General features: G+C 51.1%; 1 protein-coding gene and 1 pseudogene across 4 annotated transcripts; one reads left to right on the top strand and one right to left on the bottom strand.

Moving 5' to 3' along the window:
• Positions 1 to 3,890: 3,890 nt before the first annotated feature.
• On the bottom strand, positions 3,891 to 4,908 carry LOC308549348 (isocitrate dehydrogenase [NAD] subunit alpha, mitochondrial pseudogene; annotated as a pseudogene). The gene has a single exon. The product of its transcript is annotated as an isocitrate dehydrogenase [NAD] subunit alpha, mitochondrial pseudogene (transcript).
• A 3,938-nt stretch (positions 4,909 to 8,846) lies between these two features.
• Positions 8,847 to 18,369, top strand: SH2D2A (SH2 domain containing 2A). Of its 3 annotated transcripts, none has more exons than XM_081122155.1 (8): positions 8,854 to 8,970; positions 9,588 to 9,748; positions 10,534 to 10,706; positions 11,449 to 11,538; positions 11,825 to 11,993; positions 16,206 to 16,352; positions 16,566 to 16,877; positions 17,287 to 18,366. In XM_081122155.1, the coding sequence occupies exons 1-8, from the start codon at positions 8,937 to 8,939 to the stop codon at positions 17,452 to 17,454; spliced, it is 1,254 nt and encodes a 417-aa protein (XP_080978281.1). In that variant the 5' UTR covers positions 8,854 to 8,936; the 3' UTR covers positions 17,455 to 18,366. The 3 variants fall into 3 exon arrangements, with proteins under 3 accessions (XP_080978283.1, XP_080978281.1, XP_080978282.1); XM_081122156.1 differs by having other exon boundaries at positions 18,104 to 18,308; XM_081122157.1 differs by lacking the exon at positions 16,206 to 16,352 and having other exon boundaries at positions 8,847 to 8,970; positions 17,287 to 18,369.
• The last annotated feature ends 102 nt before the right edge of the window (positions 18,370 to 18,471 follow it).

Below are 18,471 nucleotides of genomic sequence, written 5' to 3'. Positions count from 1 at the left end.
TATGAGGATGTTGGATGAGACGACAGGCGGAAATTAACCGTGGACCTTCCCCTGGCCTAGTATGGAGAATGCTGTGGAAGCTCCTCCTGGACCAGAACTTGTTTCCCTTTGTCTTCAACTCTGTGTTGAGGGTTAGAACGAGGGAGATGTTAGTACACGGCCATCGCCCCAAGGCAAAGGTCTTCTTCCTTCCTGCTAGGGGCTCCTATGCACGACCCCTCAGGCCAACACTGCCTGCCCCAGGGTGAGAAGGTGAGTTCTGGTTTCCTCCCATCTCTGTGGGGCTGACAGACAGTGGTCAGGCACCTCCCGACCATCCCTGTCTTTTTCCAGGTGTCAGAGGGTCTTCTCTGAGTTGCCTGCCACGAATAGGAGCCCCTCTGGGTCACTTGTCTAAAGGAGCCACTAGTGAGTGGACACTAGGGTGGACACTCCCTGGAGAGGATGAGGGAAGTGACATTGGATGTGTACCAAATTGGGAATCCAGCCTGGTAAGGCTAAGATGGAGCCAGAGAAGAGGGTACTAGGTGCGGCCCTGGGCACATGGTCGGGAGGGGCCCACTTGATGGGGCCTTGGATGTACAGTCAGGAGCTTGAAATCAAGTCCTCAGCTACTCCTGATGCTGACTGAAGCAAAGGCCCTCAAAGGGGCCACATGTCTAAAAGTTTTGATGTCTTGCTGTTGAAAGGAGGCTTGAAGGGCCATGAAACTGGTGTTCAAAGTGGGTGTGGTGAAGGGTGGGGTGAGTACAGGGCCTGGATATCTAGATTACTCTAACTCAGGGCTATTTGCCTTTCTCCAAGGCCAGGAGATATAGCTGCCTGCCCCGTGTCTTGGCTGAGTAGATATTCCAGCCGCAGCTTAGATATGCCCCTCGTTTGGTTGCTGGGAAGCCAGGACATCTGAAGAGTTTGGCCTGTAGTACTGAGCAGCCCAGAAGCTTCTCTTCCCACCTTCATCATTCCCACCACAGAAGACAGAAGAGATAGGGGCCTTGATAAGCAAGGGGTGCCGATGGGCAGAAGGGAGGTGCTCCCAGGATAAAGACGTTGATTGAAAGCCCAGGACAAAAAAGGGAGGGCTTATTCAGGGCACAAGATATGCCTCCCTACCTCTCTCCCCACCTTCACCCACCCCGTGGCTGCAGCTCTCAAGCACTACGGTTCCCAAATGTCAGACAGAGAAAGGACAGGAAAGGATAGGGTTGCCAGAGAAGTAGGAGGAGAGAGAAACAGAGGCAGGCGTGGGAGAGACAGAGAGGCAGGGGGCCAGGAGTTTAGATCCTCTGTACACAGGTGGAATGGAAGCTGAGAGGCTACCTCAGGACTTCTTCCCCACCTGCCCTTTTGCTCGCTGTGGGTCTCCCCCCCACACTGGTGAGCAACAGCTTGGAGACATTGGGGGGGCGCACATCCTAAGGGAGCAGAGGATCACTCAGGTTCCCTCCCTCTTAGGTTGTGTCAGGTTGGTCCTTATGCGTGATTGACAGGAAGGGGGGAGTGGGCAGAGGCGCAGAGGGAGAGAGGGAAGGATGAGCCATGCACAGGAAACTAGGGTGGCAGGGGGAAGAAATTCTGAGAACGCGGAGGAGGGTTCTCGAGAAAATGAGATGGGGATCTTTCTCTCCGGGAGGCAGAGAGAGGGGAGAGTGTGGACAAGGGGGCAGAGGTTGACAGCTGGGTCAGGTAGGAAGCAGTGGAGATGGAAGAGAGGGGTCCAACCAGTGTCCATCTCTCCCCAGGGCAGCCAGAGTGGAAATCAACCGCTGGTGAAGCAAGAGGAACGAAGGTGGGACTGTAGAGAGACCTCCAGAGCGTGGGAGGCACGGGTGCGAGGAGGCAGGGGTGGCCTCATTTGGAAGCAGAATTACACAAGGGAGAGACCTGCGTTCGGGAAGGCCGTGGACTGAAATAAGATAATGGACGACAAGTGCTTTGTAAGCTGTAGAGCACTATAGAAATTATTGTCATTGTGATCTAATTGTGATAGCCTTAAATAGATGCTGCAGAAGTACATTTAGTACCTTGGAAAGATGGCCACGATGACCTGCAGAATGAAAGGAGCAAGTTACAAATAACGTGAGTGCCATTGTTTGTGTTTACACGGACAAACTCAGAAAAATATCTGGGAGTGTAAACACACATCTGGGAGATGGTATTGTGGATGATTTATGTCTTATTTTTGCTTATCTGTATCTTCTCTTTATGATTTTTTAAAGAACATACATTATTTACAGAGTGAAAAACAAGCAGTTTGCTTTAAAAAGGAGCTTCCTCCCTGCACAGGTGGTGGAGGTGGAGGTGGAGGCCCAGGAGGGGTGAGGTCCAAGCCTGCAGCTGGCTCTGCCATCTCTCTACCTGGTTGGGTACCTCGGAGTCTGACCCACTCCCACTGTCCAAAAACACTTTTCCTCCATGTTCTGGGCTGGGCCAGAGTCAGTTTTTGTGAACTTAGGATTGGCAGCATATTGCTGTAACCCCACGATGTTTTGTGTCTGGGGAGATAAAAAATCAGGCAGGAGCCCTAGCTGGTTTGGCTCAGTGGTTAGAGCATCGGCCTACAGACTGAAAGGTTCCGGGTTCGATTCCGACCAAGGGCACATGCCTCAGTTGCAGGCTTGATCCGGGCCCCAGTTGGGGCGCGTGTGGTAGGCAACCAATCGATGTGTCTCTCTCACATTGATGTTTCCCTCTCTCTCCTCCCCCTTCCACTCTTTCTGAAAAGCAATGGAAAAAATATTCTTAGGTGAGGATTAAAAAAAATAAAAATAAAGAAATTAGGCAGGAGATAGAGAAAAGCAGACATTTCTCAGAGATTCCTGGCAACTCTGGCCCCCCCAAAAACAACAGCCCTCTGCTTGTAGTGTCTTTGGGCCATAAAAAGTGAGGGCATCTTTCCCTTCCAACCTTGCAGGATCAGCCTCCACCTACAGTGGTTCTCACGCACCCCTCGTTCCTTAGTACCATGCCCATCGCTTTTTCCATTCCCCCCCATCCTCTGCCCAGCTTTGCCTGCCAGTCTGAGTGTGGACCTTCTCACCCCAGCAGTCTCCCCCACATTCTTCCCCACTGGGCTCTCACCCTCCTCTCTTTCCCAGCCTGGAAATACCCTCCCTGGTCCTGTGAGCCCCTCCTCCAGAGCTGCTCTTCCCCGCCTACTTGGAATAGTATCTAATATCAATAATTCCTTATGCTGACAAAGAGCTTTCTATTTCCAAAGTGTGAGTGTGTGTGTATTAAAATCCACTTAAGAGAGAATGCAATCAGTGATCTGAGAGGCAAAATGACTTGCCTAAGATCACATAGCCAGTCCCTGGACATCCAGCCCCTTCCACCACCATCCTGTCTCAAGGGCTGAAAATAAGCTGAATTGTCCCCTCTTGTCCTTCAGTCCCTTCATTAACTCTCTTTTTTCTTTTTTTGGAGGGGGTCTGAAGTCTTTATTCATACTCAGTAATTCATATAAAGGACAAGTCTGTCTTAATTTTCCATATCATAAGAAAATATACCATAGTCACTGTTTTTGATGTGAACTCTCCTAGGAAATTCCTCTTGTGCCCACTCATTTTATAAGAATGTCATCTTGTGCTATTATGTCAATATTCTGCTTTATTTCTATTATATTTTTCATAAACTAAGGGAAAACTTTTTCTTTAAAAAGTTAGATGTTTTCTCTTAATTCCATATCATATTTACAGCTGAGGAAAAACTGTTTTAACTGAAGTGTAAAATGGTTAACAATGGCAAATGATATAGCCCTCTTAAAGTTTATAAAAAATGTATACCAAATAGACATTAATAAATAAAACAAGCACTTGGAAAAGTCCTTTGAAAGCAGACCTAGGGATGTCACCTACATCCTTTGCACAGATTTTGTTAATCTAAATCTTTCACTCAGTGACAGATTTCTCATCTGAGCATCTTGCATTGCCTCCCCAATCTTTTGCTAAGTTCTTCCCTAATAATCGCAAAACAGGCAGCCTCGATCCATGGTCAAACAGCCCCATGTGGCGCAACAGCATCTCTGTGCTGAGCACTAGGGTCTCGGGGTTGGCCGTGTCCTTGCCGGCGATGTCCAGGCCTTCCCGTGAACCAACTCGAAGATCGCGACCAGGTTGGCTGGCACCAATGCTTCTGCTTGGTGTCACACCAAGACCTCCAATCAGTCCCGCACACAGTTATTTCAGGATATCTCCGTACAAATTTGGCATAACAAGAACATCAAATCAGGATGGATCTTGGACCATATTAAAACATACTGTATCAAGGTACATCTCATTAAATTTGATATCTTTACAGTTTTCTGCAACTTCCCTGCATTTTTGCAGAAAAAGCATCATTCACACGACATTGGCTTTGTGATTGGCAGGGGGGTGACATTGCTCCAGTGATTGTTCCTGGCCCACTCACAGGCCAACTCCCCAATGGGTCTCCTCTCCTCCTCCGTGACGCGCTTGGTGCTCTGCACAGCTCTGTCCACCGTCACATGCTCGACCCCACTGTACTCTGTGTTCTCTCTAATGGTGACGATATTTACATCGTCGATTGAGACATGAGGTCAGGCATTTGCATAAAGGTCGAAGGTTTTACACAGCAATAAATTCACGGATGGGGGACCAGCTGCTATCGAGGTCATTAAAGGGGGCTTCAGGCCCATCTTGTTATTCTCCATGGACTCCTTGGCTTCGGAAGGGATCATCCACTTTCCTGCTGAATGGCAGTGACATTCAGCTCCTCCCACTGAATGGGCGCTTTGGCGGCATCAAAAATCTTCATAACTGAGGCTGAAATTTCTGGGCCAATATCATCCCCCGGAATTAAAGTTACTGTCTGAACACCACCAGCAAAACCTCCAGTCACCTGTTTTGGGTTGTGGAGTGCCCCTATCAGCGGAGAGACCTTGGACATCTGGGGTCCCCACGATCATGTCTCTCTCCTCTCACCGGGGCCACAGCAAGGCATTAGTGTGCAGTCACTCCTTTCTTTATCTCTAAATTGCATCTTCCCCGCCAGCCTTCCACTTCTAACTGCAAACTCCCTTCTCAGCATCAGGACCACTCCAGAGCAATCCAAACCCTCTGTTTCAATCAGTTATGGCAGCTCATACTGATATCTGGGAACTCAGGGAGAGCGTTCTGGGAGGGAACACCAGCCGACCAGCCACCTCCTACATATTCCTCCTGAACTCTTCCTGTCATCAACCCAGCCCAGACTCCGGCCTCCACAACCCAGCCAGAGGGAAGAGCTGAGGTTTTCCCCTCCCCCCAGCTAGGAGGAGCTTGCAGAAAAGGAGGGAACAAAATACCTGAGCTCCTCCTACATCTCAGACAGGTGCTCTGCTGGGCTCAGCACCCATTCACTGCGGGAATCCTGCAAACCCTTCCACAGAGGTGATCTTCCCCATTTCCCAGGTGAGGCACCCGGAGCTCGAAGAGATCCAGTAACTTATCCGGATGACCTTGGTGTATGGTGGAAGGAGATGAAAAACAAATAAGGGTGAGAAACAGTCACAGCCACAGAGAGGCTCAGGCTCTCCAAGTGCCATTCATCTGATGAAATGTGGAGACGCACGTGAGATTCCTGGCAGCCCCGTAACCTGGTCTGCATCTGGACAGAGTTGTTGATGGGTCAGCTGTACCTGGGTCTAAGAAAACCCTCCACTTGCCAGTGCCTCTGCCTGGGCCCAGGCCTCCAGACAAAGAGAGAGTGATTCCATTTTAAAAGTGAAAAATGCTTCTGTTGCAATTATCACAAAGTACCAGAGTGGAAGGCACCGTTTCCAGAAGTGGGTTGTGCAAAGCAGTAACTCCAGCCACGCAGGGCATCGACCCGCAGAGCCCTGGCGTTCATGGGGCTGCACTGAGCGGGCTCCTGTCTCCCGCTGACCAATTACATGGCAGGTTATGGAGAAGATGGCAATCAGGTGTGAGGGGAGGGGGCCGGATGCTTAATACCAAGCAGTGCTAATCCTCATGGTGTCCTACGCTGGGGGATGGAGGGAGAAAGAATCCATTTCCAGGGTCCTCCCTGTCCAAAGCCAGAATCCTGAGGTGGAGGTGACCAGGGTTCTGGAATTCTCTGCTGAATCTGGGCTGGGTAGGCAGACTTCTGGGCTAGAAGGGGCTGTACAACTCCTCCATACCCCTCCTTTCTGCCTTTTTTCTTTGTTTCCATCTTCCCCAACACCTTTCAGGCTGGTTCTGCCCCATCCCAGCCCTGGACCAGCCTCCCTACTTCCCAGAGCAAGCAATTCACAGAGGCAGGAAGCTGTAACTGAACTGGTACAGGCGTGGCTGGCCTGGGAGAGGCAGGCTGCACGTGCAGGAGCCTACAAGGGAGCCCACTGGCCCCAAGGTGATTCTCAGGCTGAGGTTGGCAGACTGGCCCTGTGACTGTGCCCTTTGCTCCAGGCCACTGCATCCCTGTTCCACCTGCTCCAGACACTTCTCCAGACCTCAAAGAGCTGGCCCCTTCTTACCTGGTGAGTGGATTAAAGTGGCTGTTACCTGCTCAGGGGAGGCCTTCCAAAGCAGCATCTACTCTACATCTAACACCCTACATTATCATCTTCATAACTCAGATCACAATCCGAATTGTTTATTTGTTCACAAGTTTCTTTTTCTCTCCCAGACCAGAACGAAGGGCCCAGAGAGCAAGGCTGTGCATGTTGCTGCTATATCCGTTGCGCTTAGGCTGTTGACACATCATGGGAGAGTTCACCTCTGTTGAATGGGCCAACTGGATGGTCCTCCATTTCTTACTATTACTCTATTGATATAATAAATAAAATAATAATACTGAGTACAACAGCCTTTTCCAAGGTCCATAAGTTTAGTACCTATGTTTTCTTCTATGTAGTTTATTGTTTCAGATCTTATATTTAGATCTTTGATCCACTTTTAATTAATTTTTGTACAAGAGAACAAACTATAATCTAGTTTCATTCTTTTGCATGTGGCTTTCCAATTTTCCCAGCACCATATATCGAAGAGGCTTTCTTTACTCCATTGTGTGTTTTTTGTTCCATTGTTTTTTGTTCCATTGTTGAAAATTATCTGCCCATATACATGTGGTTTTATTTCTGGGCGCTCAATTCTGTTCCATTGATCTGTGTGTCTGCTTTTCTGCCAGTACCATGCTGTTTTCATTATTGTAGCTCTGTAATGTAATTTGAAGTCAGGTGGTGTGATACCTCTGGTTTGTTCTTTTTTTTTTTCAGGGTTGCTTTGGCTATTTGAAGTCTTTTATGGTTCCATACAAATATGATGCTTTTTTTGTTCTATTTCTTTAAAAAATGACATTGGGATTTTGATGGGGATTGTATTAAATCTGTATATTTCTTTGGGTAATATGGCTATTTTAACTATGTTGATTCTTCCAATCCATGAACATGGAATATCTTTCAATTTCATTATGTCTTGTTCAATCTCTTTTAATAATGCTTTGTGGTTTTCAATATATAGGTCCTTCACATCCTTTGTTAAGTTTGTTCCTAGGTATTTTATTCTTTTGGTTGCAATTGCAGAAGGAATTGTTTTTTCATTTCTTTTTCTGAAGCTTCATTGTTAGTAAATAGGAAAGCAATGGATTTTTGTACATTAATTTTGTATCCTGCAAATTTACTGTATTTGTTTATTGTTTCTAATAGGGTTTCTAAAAAATATATTTTTATTGATTTCAGAGAGAGGAAGGGAGAGGGAGAGAGATAGAAACATCAATGATGAAAGAGAGTCATTGATCAGGTGTCTCCTGCACGCCCCTGCTGGGGATACAGCCCACAACCTGGGCATGTGCCCTGACCAGGAATCGAATCAGGATCTCTTGGATCATAGGTCAAGGCTTAACTGCTGAGCCATACCAGCTGGGCTCTAATAGTTTTTTGGTGGAGTCTTTAGGGTTTTCTATATACAGAATCATGCCCCCTTACTTCATGAGACAAAATCCTTTTTCTCTCTAGGTTCTTCTCAGCAAGAATAGTTGGCCTAAATCATGGTGAAATTAGTAAGAAATCTAGATTATATGCCAACTCCACAACCAACTCCTGACACACTGAAAAACCCTGGCTAAGGCACTTTTCCAAGCTTCAGTTTTCCCTTCTGGAAAAGGGATAATGTTCTGGGTCCCCTTCTCATTTGTGAGGGATCAAATGAGAGAGAAATGGGATTGGTTCTCCAGTGCAGCAGAAGACACAAGCCCACTGCAAGTTTAAGACATGAGCATTGAAGTTATTAACAACTGCTAATAGTGTCACTACTAACAACAGTTGGCCTAGTTGGAGGAAATTCTCCCTCCTTCCCTCCCTCTAGGTTTGTCTGGTTTACCCTAACCCAGCTCTATAATCTGCTGGAGGATTAACCCAGGCCCCCTCCTCCCTACCCTTTGTCTCACAGATTTCATATGACCTCAAAATGTCCTTCCACAAGTCTGACCTACATCCTTCCTGTTGCAGCCCTGCCCACTCCCCTTCTCATGTGTCCTAAGGACATAATCCTGAGTATAAATCTCCAGGGAGTACAAAGCTTGAGTACCTTATAGAGCTTATCTTTCTGAGGTTGATATCCCCACTGCCAAGGCTCAGAGCAGAAGCTGAGAGAGAGACAGTGAGAGACAGAAAGGGAAATCCCAGTCTAGAGTGAGGGAGTAAAGAAAGAAACAAGGGGGATTGAGGTCAGATAGCAGTATGGAATTCCTAACATCCAGACACAGAGTGACAAATACCCACCACCACACCACCACCACCTTCAGCTGCCTGTCTTCTGGGGGCGGGATTGTTGTCTTATGGCTTTCCATGACGTGAGTCCTCCGCTAGGGCTAGGGCTGTGGGTAACGCGACATTTCCTGCCCAGGGGGCTGGAGTGAAAGGAGAGTTGCTGAGTGTGCACACCTTTTGAGAGCACAGACATACACCCTGCTCCTGGGCTCCTTCTTAGGCCCCCATGGAGTTCTCCCTGGCCCAGATAAGCTCCCAAGGTAAGTGTGATGTTTAAGAATGTGGATGGGAGGGGACAAGACCCCCACAGCCTGCTCTCTACTGGGCCAGAGCCCTACCCCAAGCCAGGGCTGGCAGGCTGATCAGCAGGGGGCCCACAACCCCTTCTCCTTCTCTGGGACTGCACGTCCCTCAGCCCTGAGAACAAAGGTGAAGAGGGTCTGCTGTGTGCTTCTTGGAGAGGAGGGAGGAGGGAGCAGGAGGGATGGGGGAAGCCACAGGAAACTGGGCCGGAAGAGGGGCTTGCACTAAAGAAATCTGCCTCCCCTCCCTGATTGTGGGACTGACTTCCAGGCCACCAGAAGGCCAGCTGACATCCAGCTCCCCTTTCTGGTGCCCAGTTTCCCCAACAAGCCCCTCTGCTGCCTCAGCCCCTCTGAACCTCCTTGGCTCCATACTCCTCTTCCCTGATAAATACCCCCGCCACACACACAGCCTCACTGTCTTACCTGCATTTCTCCTGCTATCATAACTGTCCCTGTCCTACAGGTCCCTAGTCAGAGGCATGCAGGGCACTTCTAAGCCTGGGGGAGGGGTGGGCAGCAGAGAGAGGCAGTCCCTCACTGAGAAGCCCCACCTGTCCTCTCTGTGCTAACAGGGAGTTACAAAGCCCCCACTCCAACCTTTACCACGTTCCAGTCCTTGGACTCGACCCAAAAAAGCTGCAAGGGCCTGGGCTTGCTTCCAGAGCCCAGACTCCAGGCCCTGAAGGCTGAAGAGACCCTGTTCAGCCACAGAGCCCCGGATGTCCATGCTGCGGTGAGTGGGAACCTGGGTATGCAGCTCCTTCATCTGCTCTCAAGCCTCCCACGGGTGAAGACATACAGATGGACAAAGGCCAATGGGGAGAAAGCTGAAGTGAGCTGGGGCTGCCTACAGGGCAAGGGTACAGAGACAGGCAAAGGGAATGGGAAGTCCCTCCTTCGTGTGCTGAACTGCTCACTCACTGCTCCTCTGCCCCTGGGAAGCTCAGGCTGAGTCCCCAGGTGACCAGGGTACAGTGTATCAGGTCCCGGAAGCAGGCATCTGCATCTTTGTCCTTGGCCTTCATTTGCCTGACACAGCCCATCTCAGTCTTTCTAGCCCACCAGCTCAGTTCCTCCTCCTGTAGGGTGAGCTCTCCCTTACTCCAGCCTCTGGGGTGACCTGCATCATCTTTCTTCATCCTCCAGGCCAGGGTATGACTTTCTGTCATCTGGAAGGGCTCACCCCCATTTAAGCACAGTTTAACAGCTTACCGCTGCTGGTTTAAAGGCCCTCAGGATCCAGGGGGAAGTAGAAAGAAATGTCTCAGAAACCAAAACAGCTGGAGCTGAAGAAGGGATTTAAGTTAGACCTTGGGAAGGACTTTCTGGGCAATTGTACTTAAAATAAGCAACGGGCGGGGGGGTGGGGGTGGGGGGCCTGGGAGCTTCCTCTCCATGCCCAGCGGGGTCTGGGGATGAGGGTGAGAGGGCAGTCGCTGGCTTGTAGTCCGGGGAAGGCCCACAAATCCTGGCAACTTTCCCTCCTTAAACTCTTCCCCTGACTGGTTATCTCCGCAGGCCCTGGGGGCTGCCTCCGGTCAAGAGGACACCGGAAAGGCTGAGGAGGTGCCTAGGGAAGGAGGCCAGGCTCTGCAGGCTGAGACCCTGGCTTGGTTCCAGAAGACCCAAGCCCAGGGACTCCTGCAGCACGGGGCAGCCCCTCCGTGGTTCCACGGCTTCATCACTCGGAGGTGAGTCACCTAGGAGGAAACGAATGGGCCCAGGGAGGACCAGGGGCAAGGCCTGGGTCCTGCAGCCAGTCAAGAGTAGATTGAGGCTGCAAGTCCAGGCTATGACTCCTGGAGGTTCCCAGGCCATTCACTAAGGATCTCTCCTGGAGGAGATCCTCGGAGAGGCTCCAGTCCAACCCTCTCTGGACCTCAGTTTCTCCTCTCTGGCTCAGTTATCCTCCTATATCTAACGCCTCTAATCCTCAGGGTTTCCACCTGGGTCTCAGGCTCTCTGGGCTCACCCAGCCCCCTCCTCTTTCCTCCCTCCCCTGCAGTTCCTACCTCCTCCCCCACTTCTCAGCTTCACCTCTGTGTCTTTGTTCACCACCCCCTTCAGCTTGACCTTTGACATCTAGAAGTCAGCCACCAACCCCGTAGTTGCGGCCGCAGCAGCATCACCACCATTCCAGTTCCGCCACCTCACCCCACCCCCTGCCAGACCACACACACCGCCGGGGGCCCTTCCAGGATGGGGCCAGGAGGGTGCAGGCCTGGGAGTCGCGCTGGGTGGGACCCCTCGGCCCGTCCGAGCCCAGGCCCTCCAGCGGAAGAGCAGCGCCCACATCCTCTCTCCTACCTCTACCTTTCTCTAGCCGCTTTGGTCCGCTTGATTGGGGGTAGGGGTCCCCCATGAGAGCCCGCGAGGCAGGGGTCAAGGCTGCAAGAGTCAGGGCAGCGTCTGTCTCTTCTCCGTCACCCACAGAGAGGCCGAAAGGCTGCTGGAGACCAAGCCGCAGGGATGCTACTTGGTGCGGTTCAGCGAAAGCGCGGTGACCTTTGTGCTGACTTACAGGTGAGGGGCGGGGCTTCGGGCTACTCGGGGGCGCGGCACTGGGCGCCCACGGGGGTGTGAGGGGCGGGTCTTCGGGCTACTCGGGGGCGCGGCACTGGGCACCCACGGGGGTGTGAGGGGCGGGGCTGCTCTCCGATCCCTCCCCCTCCCCTCCCCCCTCCCCAACCCCACTGAGAGTGGGACGCCCGGCGCGGGGCGGGTAGGGGGCACGCCTCGTGCCGGAGGCCCGCGCCTGGAGGGCTGGGAGTGTGGGGGAGCAGATCTGATACCCACGGGCGCCCACCAGGAGCCGGACTTGCTGCCGCCACTTCCTGCTGGCCCAGCTCGAGGACGGTCGACACGTGGTGCTGGGCGAGGACAGCGCCCACGCGCGGCTGCAGGACCTGCTGCGGTACTACTCCGGGGCCCCGCTCAGCCCCTACGGGGAGACTCTCAGCCAGCCCCTCGCCCGCCAGGTATGCCGCGCCCATCCCCGCCCTGACCCTCGCCCCGGGACCCAGGCCCCTTCTCCTGCAGGGCCCAGGCCGCAGGGCCATGGCACCAGGCACTTTCTTATCCAGACAAGACTGCCCAGCTGTGCCTCCCTTGCCCACATATCTCCGTGGGAAGCCCTTCGAGAAAGATGCATGCTGGGGAGAGGGAATTCTTGAGAGACCAGCCCAGAGAGGCACACGGGTCATTTGTGGGTTTTATTTTGTTTTGGCTTTTGGTTTCTTAATTTACTGATTTTAGAGAAAGAAGAAGGGAGAGAGAGAAATACTGATTCGTTGTTCCACCCATGCATGCATTCACTGGTTGATTCCTGTATGTGCCCTGACCTGGGATCAAACCCACAACCTTGGGGCGTCCGTCGATGCTCTAATCAGCTGAGCCACCCAGTCAGGCAGGTCATTTGTTTTGCTTTTAATTAAAAGATATTTACTGAGTGCCCAGCATGTCCCAGATGCCGGCAGGCCCTGGAAATAGAGCTGTGGACAGACAGGCGGGTCCCAAACCCACAAAGCTTACTTACCAGCAGCAAAGATAGGCAAATAATGGGAAACAAGTATGAGGGTGTGATGAGAGAGGAAATACAGAGCCCGGTGCCATTTCCCTCACTTGGCGGGGAGCTGTGTCAGGGAGTGCCTCCCTGAGGAAGTTCAGGCAGTTCTAAGGGACCACTCTGTGCCAGGCATTGGTCTGGGCACTGGGAAAAGATCCATAAACAAAGCTGACCAAAACATCCCTGCCTTCATGGAGTTTACATTCTAGTGGGAGGAGACAGGCAATGAACACACAATACAGGTAGCAAACAGATAATACATAATAATATGTTTTATAATGATAAGTAAGTGCTAAGAAGAAAAACCAAGCCGTGACAGGAAGTGACAGGTTTGGGGCTATTTTACATAGAGAAATCAGGGAAGGCTACTCTGGTAAAGGGACATTTGAGCCAAGGCCTAAAGGAAGTAAGGGAGAAAGCCATGCAGATTACTAGAGGAAAAGCCCTCTTGACAGAAAGAACAGCAAGTGCAAAGGCCCTGAGGTAGGAGGATGCTTGATGTGTTTGAAGAAGAGTGAGAGCAGTGAGGAAGCTACCGTCAGTGGAAAGGCAGGAGGTGAGATCAGAGAGGTGAAGGGAGGAGGCCATGTAGACTCTTGTATGGATTTGAGATTTTAGTCTGAGTGAAATGATATGACACTCGACAGTTGTAACCTGAGGAGTGACATGACCTGGCAAGTTTGGAAGGGGAAGGGTGACCAGATGGAGGCTACTACAATACTTCAGGTGAGATGATGGCAGCCTGGACCAGGATGGTACAGGCAGACGGACAAGGAGGTGGACTGCTGGGTCTGTTTTGAAGGTGGGGCTGGCTGAGGAGTGTGAAAAGATGAGTTCTTGCTGACAGTGCTACTGGATGGGGACTGGGCCCCGAGTGGGTTTGCCTCGGGCCCACCCATAGTATGTGGGTTCTTTACTGTGCAGGAAAGAATTCGCAGTATGAGTCCAGGTGATTTTGAGAATACATTTATTAAAGCTGGGGACAGTGAAACAAAGGAAGGGCTTAGGGTAGAAGAAGCAACAGGAGAGAGCCTAGGTGGTGCCCTGTTTTGGCTCCCTAGAAATGTTATAGGAAAGAAGTGAGCCAAGCAGGGCTGCTGTTAGCTCACTGGGAAGTAAAAGTCAGTGACAGAAGAACTCACTGGGAAGTCAGAAAAAAAACGGGGCCTTGGAGACAGGTTCAGGGGGGAAGCCTGGGACAAGCTGCTTCTGCCTGCTGCTCCCCTGGTTGCAAGTCTTGTGGGGACCCTTAGAGTTTAGGAGAAAGAGAGCAGAGATGCATGGCATGGGTGTGCTCTAGGGAAAGTGAGGCTTGTGGCTTTTTGTCTGTATTTGGCCCGTGGGAATCCTAGGGGAGAGTATCAATAGAATATTCATTAGCTTTTCAGGTGTGTCCTTCAATATGTTGATTCATCAAAATGTGCATATAGAGAGGTCAGGGGTTATTTTTTGGTTAGTTTTACTTTTAAAGAACATTATTGAAGAAGCTGGTCTGCCCCAGGACAGTCTAGAATGTGTAAACCACTTGCTCCTAAGTGTCCTTGGTTAAGGAAAGAAAACCTTGTGATTCATTTAGCTTGCTGTGAATTTCTCAAATCGTTTGGCCTGTGTTAATGATTTTGTCTCAGTTTCCCTTACTCCACTTGTCAAAGAATTTCCCTAGCTTCTTACCATCCTGCCACAAGAGGAGGAAGCTATAGAAGGAGCAAGTCTGGGGGCAGTGGAGATCAGGAGGTCACTTTTGACATGTACAGTTTGAAATATCCATTTGATATCCACATGGAGATGTCAAGTAAGCAGTTGGAATATACTGGCCTGGAGTTTGGGACAGAGGTCTGGAGTGGAGATAAGTATTTGAGAGTCATCAGCATGTTGCTGGATTGATTCTAAAGCCTTTAGGAGGGGTGAAATCTCACTCAGGAGAGTGTAGATGGAAAAGAAAGGACTACCAAGTGTTCAGCATTTAGTTTGCAGAAATGAGAGAACCTACAAAGAAAATTGAGAAGGAGCAGCCAGAGAGAGAGAGGAGAAAACCAGGAGAGTGTGATGGTCTGGAAGCCAAGCAGAAAAAGCAAGTCAAGGAAGAACAAGTGCATAGGGTCCAGAACTGACCATTGAATTTAGCCAAGAAGTCATTGGTGACCTGGGCAAGAACGGTTTCATGGAGCTTAATTGAATCAGTTCAAAGAAGTGGGGACTATGCCTATAGGTGACTCTTTTGTGGAATTTTGTGAGGAATAGGGGGAGACCTGAAGATTCTGGAGCAATGAGGACAGGGTGTAGGGAAGTTTGGAGGCGAGGGGAGCCAGCTGGAACCAACAGAGCTGAAGGCAGAACTCTTGGAGACCAAGCCCTATGATCTGGTCTCAAAGGGTTTTGTCATTCAATATCTTTGGAGTTTGGACTTTATCAGGGAGTAATGGGCAGCCATCGAAGGATAGTTATGAGAGTTTCTGCAGGCTCACTGCCCAGAGTGGAGAACGGACTGACAGGGCAAGATAATGCAAGGGGAGAATTTAAGAGGCTTGGACTGGGGTGGTGACTGCGGGCATGTAGAGAAGTGTGCAGATGTAAATATATTTAGGCAGTGGAAGGAGTAGGGCTGTGCTGCATCAGATGTGGGTAAGGAGGGGTCAAAGTTGACCTCTAAGGTGCTATTGTGGCCACAGGGTGAAGGTGCTGCTTTTTGTTCATAAAGGGGATGCTGGGGGGGGGGGGCAGGGAGTAAGAATTCTGAATTGGATGCATGAAGCCTGCGGCGCCTGTACACCTCCAGATGGTGACACGCACTTGGTGGATTGCAGGAGCACAGGAAAAGCCTGTGGCCTGAGCATGCCGGCAGAAATGGGCATATGGGAGCATTCATGACCCCAGGGCTAAATGCTGAACTAAAAGTGTACCTATTGTGGGAGGGAAATGTCCCACTGCCAGGCTCACCTCCCCTGAGGCAGTCTCTCTGCCCTAAAATATCTAGCTTACAGGTCCATAAGGTACTCCTCTGGCACCTGCAGAAGAAAACGTAGGCACAGCAGTCTTGGAGATCTGTCATGCCAAAATTTTTAACTTAAGACTTCTCAAGCCTTGTTGCATTTTTTCTTTCTTTCTTTTTTTTTTAATCTTCACCAGAGGATATATTTTCCATTGTTTTTCAGAGAGAGTGGAAGGGGGAGAGAGAGAGAAACATCGATGTAGGAGAGACACATCAATTGGTTACCTCCCACATGCCCCCAACCGAGGTACGTGCCCTATGGTCAGAATCGAACCCGGGACCCTTCAGTCTGCAGGCTGATGCTCTGACCACTGAGCAAAACTGGCTAGGTGAAGCCTTGCTGCATTTTTACAACCACAGGCATAAATGGAGACCTGCCTGGCGCTGTGTTCCAGATGAAATTAAGTTGAATGCTAGATATTGCCTGTGACCAGAGCTACTTCCCCATCACTCCCTGGTCTCTTTGCCATCTTCATAGCCTCTTCTTCACCCAGGGCACCCAGCACAGGCCAAATTCCTGTGCCTCTCCCAGCTATCCTCCACCTGGACTGGTTTATTTTTTCCTTCTGGACCACCTGCCCACCCCCACCTGCTGTCCCTCCTCAACCAAGTCCCTCAAACCTCCTTTCCCTGCAGACTCCTGAGCCAGCAGGACTTTCCCTAAGGAATGAAGAATCAGACTCTGGAAGCAAAAGCGAGGACTCATACCCCCAGTATAGCCCAATCCTCAAAAAGGAGCCCAGAGCCCCCACGCAGAAAGAGGGGGGCAGTGAGCCAAAGGAGGTATTGGGCTGGAAGAACCGGGAGGAGGCCGGGCAGGAGGGAGGCGAGGACCCAGGAGGCAAAAAGGAGACAGCGGCCAGTGAGGAGTGGGGCCAGTTTGGAGGAGCGGGGTCTGCAGAGGGCACAGGCTGGGGCTGGGGTGCTAGCTCCCACTGTGACCCTTCCTGAGTTGCTCTGACCCACTCTCTTTCCTGGTGTCATCTTCTCTTCTAGCCTTCCCAGCGACCAAGGCCCAAGCCTCCTGTTCCTGCCAAACCTCAGCTATCACCCGAAGTCTACACAAGCCCAGCTTCGAGACACCGCCCAGCCCTGCCCTCCAACCCCTCCAACCCCATCTACCATGAGCCCGATGAACCCATAGCTTTCTATGCTATGGGTAGGGGCAGCCCCGGGGAAGCCCCCAACAACATTTATGCCGAGGTGGAGGTGGGGCTGGACGTGCCATCAGGGGGAAAGGGCCCACCGTTCATCCTCTGGCACTCGGCCCTCAGGAAGTGCCGATCCAGGCCTGTCCCAGGAAGCCAGGTAAATGGGGGTGCAGGGAAAAGCTGGATCACAAGAAGGACTTCCTGAAAGCTAGTTTGGGAAGGGTTCACATTGGATGCCTGGGTCAGGGTGAAGGTCAGAGGTCTGAGGTGAGATGGGAAGGACAGAGTCCAGGCTGCCAGCATTCCTTTTGCAGGCCCAGGGATTACTCCCTCTGCTCGCCCTGGAGTCACTGGGAGAGGGCCTGGGACTTATTCATCTCCGTTTCCAAAGCACCCAGCACAGTGCCTGGCACAGAGCAGGCGCTCAGGAAATGTTTGTTGAATGAACGAGAGGGATGTAGCCCTTCTCTGTGCAGGCCAAAGACTGTTAAGACCAGATGTCTTGGCCCTTGAGGCTGCAGATAGGCCTGAAAGGGTGTGACCTAAGACTGTCCTTCTCTTTGCAGAATCCAGGTGGCCAGCAACTGCATTCTGACAACTCTGTGGCTAGACAAGGCCCTCCCGTGCCCCACAAGCCCCTGCCTCTCGGGGGACACAGCCTCCCTCACATCATCTCTAGACAGGTGCTCCAGGACAGAGGACAGGCATGTCTTCCCCTGGGGCCTCCTCAGTAGCCAGTGAGTCTGAGCTGAGGGAGGATAACCTGGGACATCAGGTCTAGAGAACTTCACACACACCCAGGTGCCCTAAGGAAATGTGGATGAACAAACTGTAGGTGATTGATCAAAACCTGGAAAGGACCTCAGCTGTCATCTATTGCAAAGATGGCAAAAATGTGTCACCTTGTATCCCAACTCCAGTCCATTGGTCCTTGCTGCTTATGGCGCTGCATTGGGAAGGATGTTAAGGTCATATCTGAACTCAGCAGAAAAGAGCACCGTGATTGATTAGTGATGTCTGCCGTGGGTGAGGGAAGGAAGAGGAACAGCATCGTTTTTCGTCCTTCCTGATCAAGTCCAACTCCCTCACTGTGCAGATAGGAAACAAAAAGCCAGAGTGGGATAGTGCCTTGGATGAGGTCAAGGACTGGAAACCAGGCCTCCTAATTCCCTAGTTTAGTGCTACTTTCCTGACCCCACATCCACTAAGTCTTCACAAATTTCCTAACATAGGAAATCTGGCTGCTTTCCTGAGTTCCACTGCATTGGGTCCCCGGGTTCCCTTCCTCCAGATCCCAGCATAGCCGTTACCTTGACAGGTCTGGGACCCCCACAAAGAAGCCTGGAGGTCAGAGGAGCAAATGTGGAATCCACTTTCTTTTAGGGACACACCCACCGGTTCCCTCTGACTCCTGTGTTTGGTGCTCCTCTAAGGATGTGGCCTAGGAGGGCCCTGCTGCCTCCCACTGCCCTGGCCTCTCCTCATGGAGCCTGATTTCCTTGGCCCTCTGAGCCTTTGGGTCTGGGCCCTGGTCCAATGCTGCTGTTGTCTGAGGGTTGGTTTGGTGAGAACAGATGTTAGAACTTGTTTGTTGATTCTTGTCTGGCTAATAAATCATCACCAACCACCTTCCCCTACAGGGATCCAAGTACTCCAGGCTCCTTCTGTCTCTGACTCTCTCTCATATTGTGGAAAGGCAGGTGGTTGAACAGCCATTGCAGTGGGAGGAGAGGGGTCTGGGGATTGAGAGA

This window comes from Miniopterus schreibersii, assembly GCF_964146895.1.
Source record: "Miniopterus schreibersii genome assembly, chromosome: 19".
Lineage (NCBI taxonomy): Eukaryota > Metazoa > Chordata > Mammalia > Chiroptera > Miniopteridae > Miniopterus > Miniopterus schreibersii.
The sequence above is the reverse complement of the archived record's forward strand: the minus strand, read 5'-3'. Positions and strand labels throughout refer to the sequence as shown.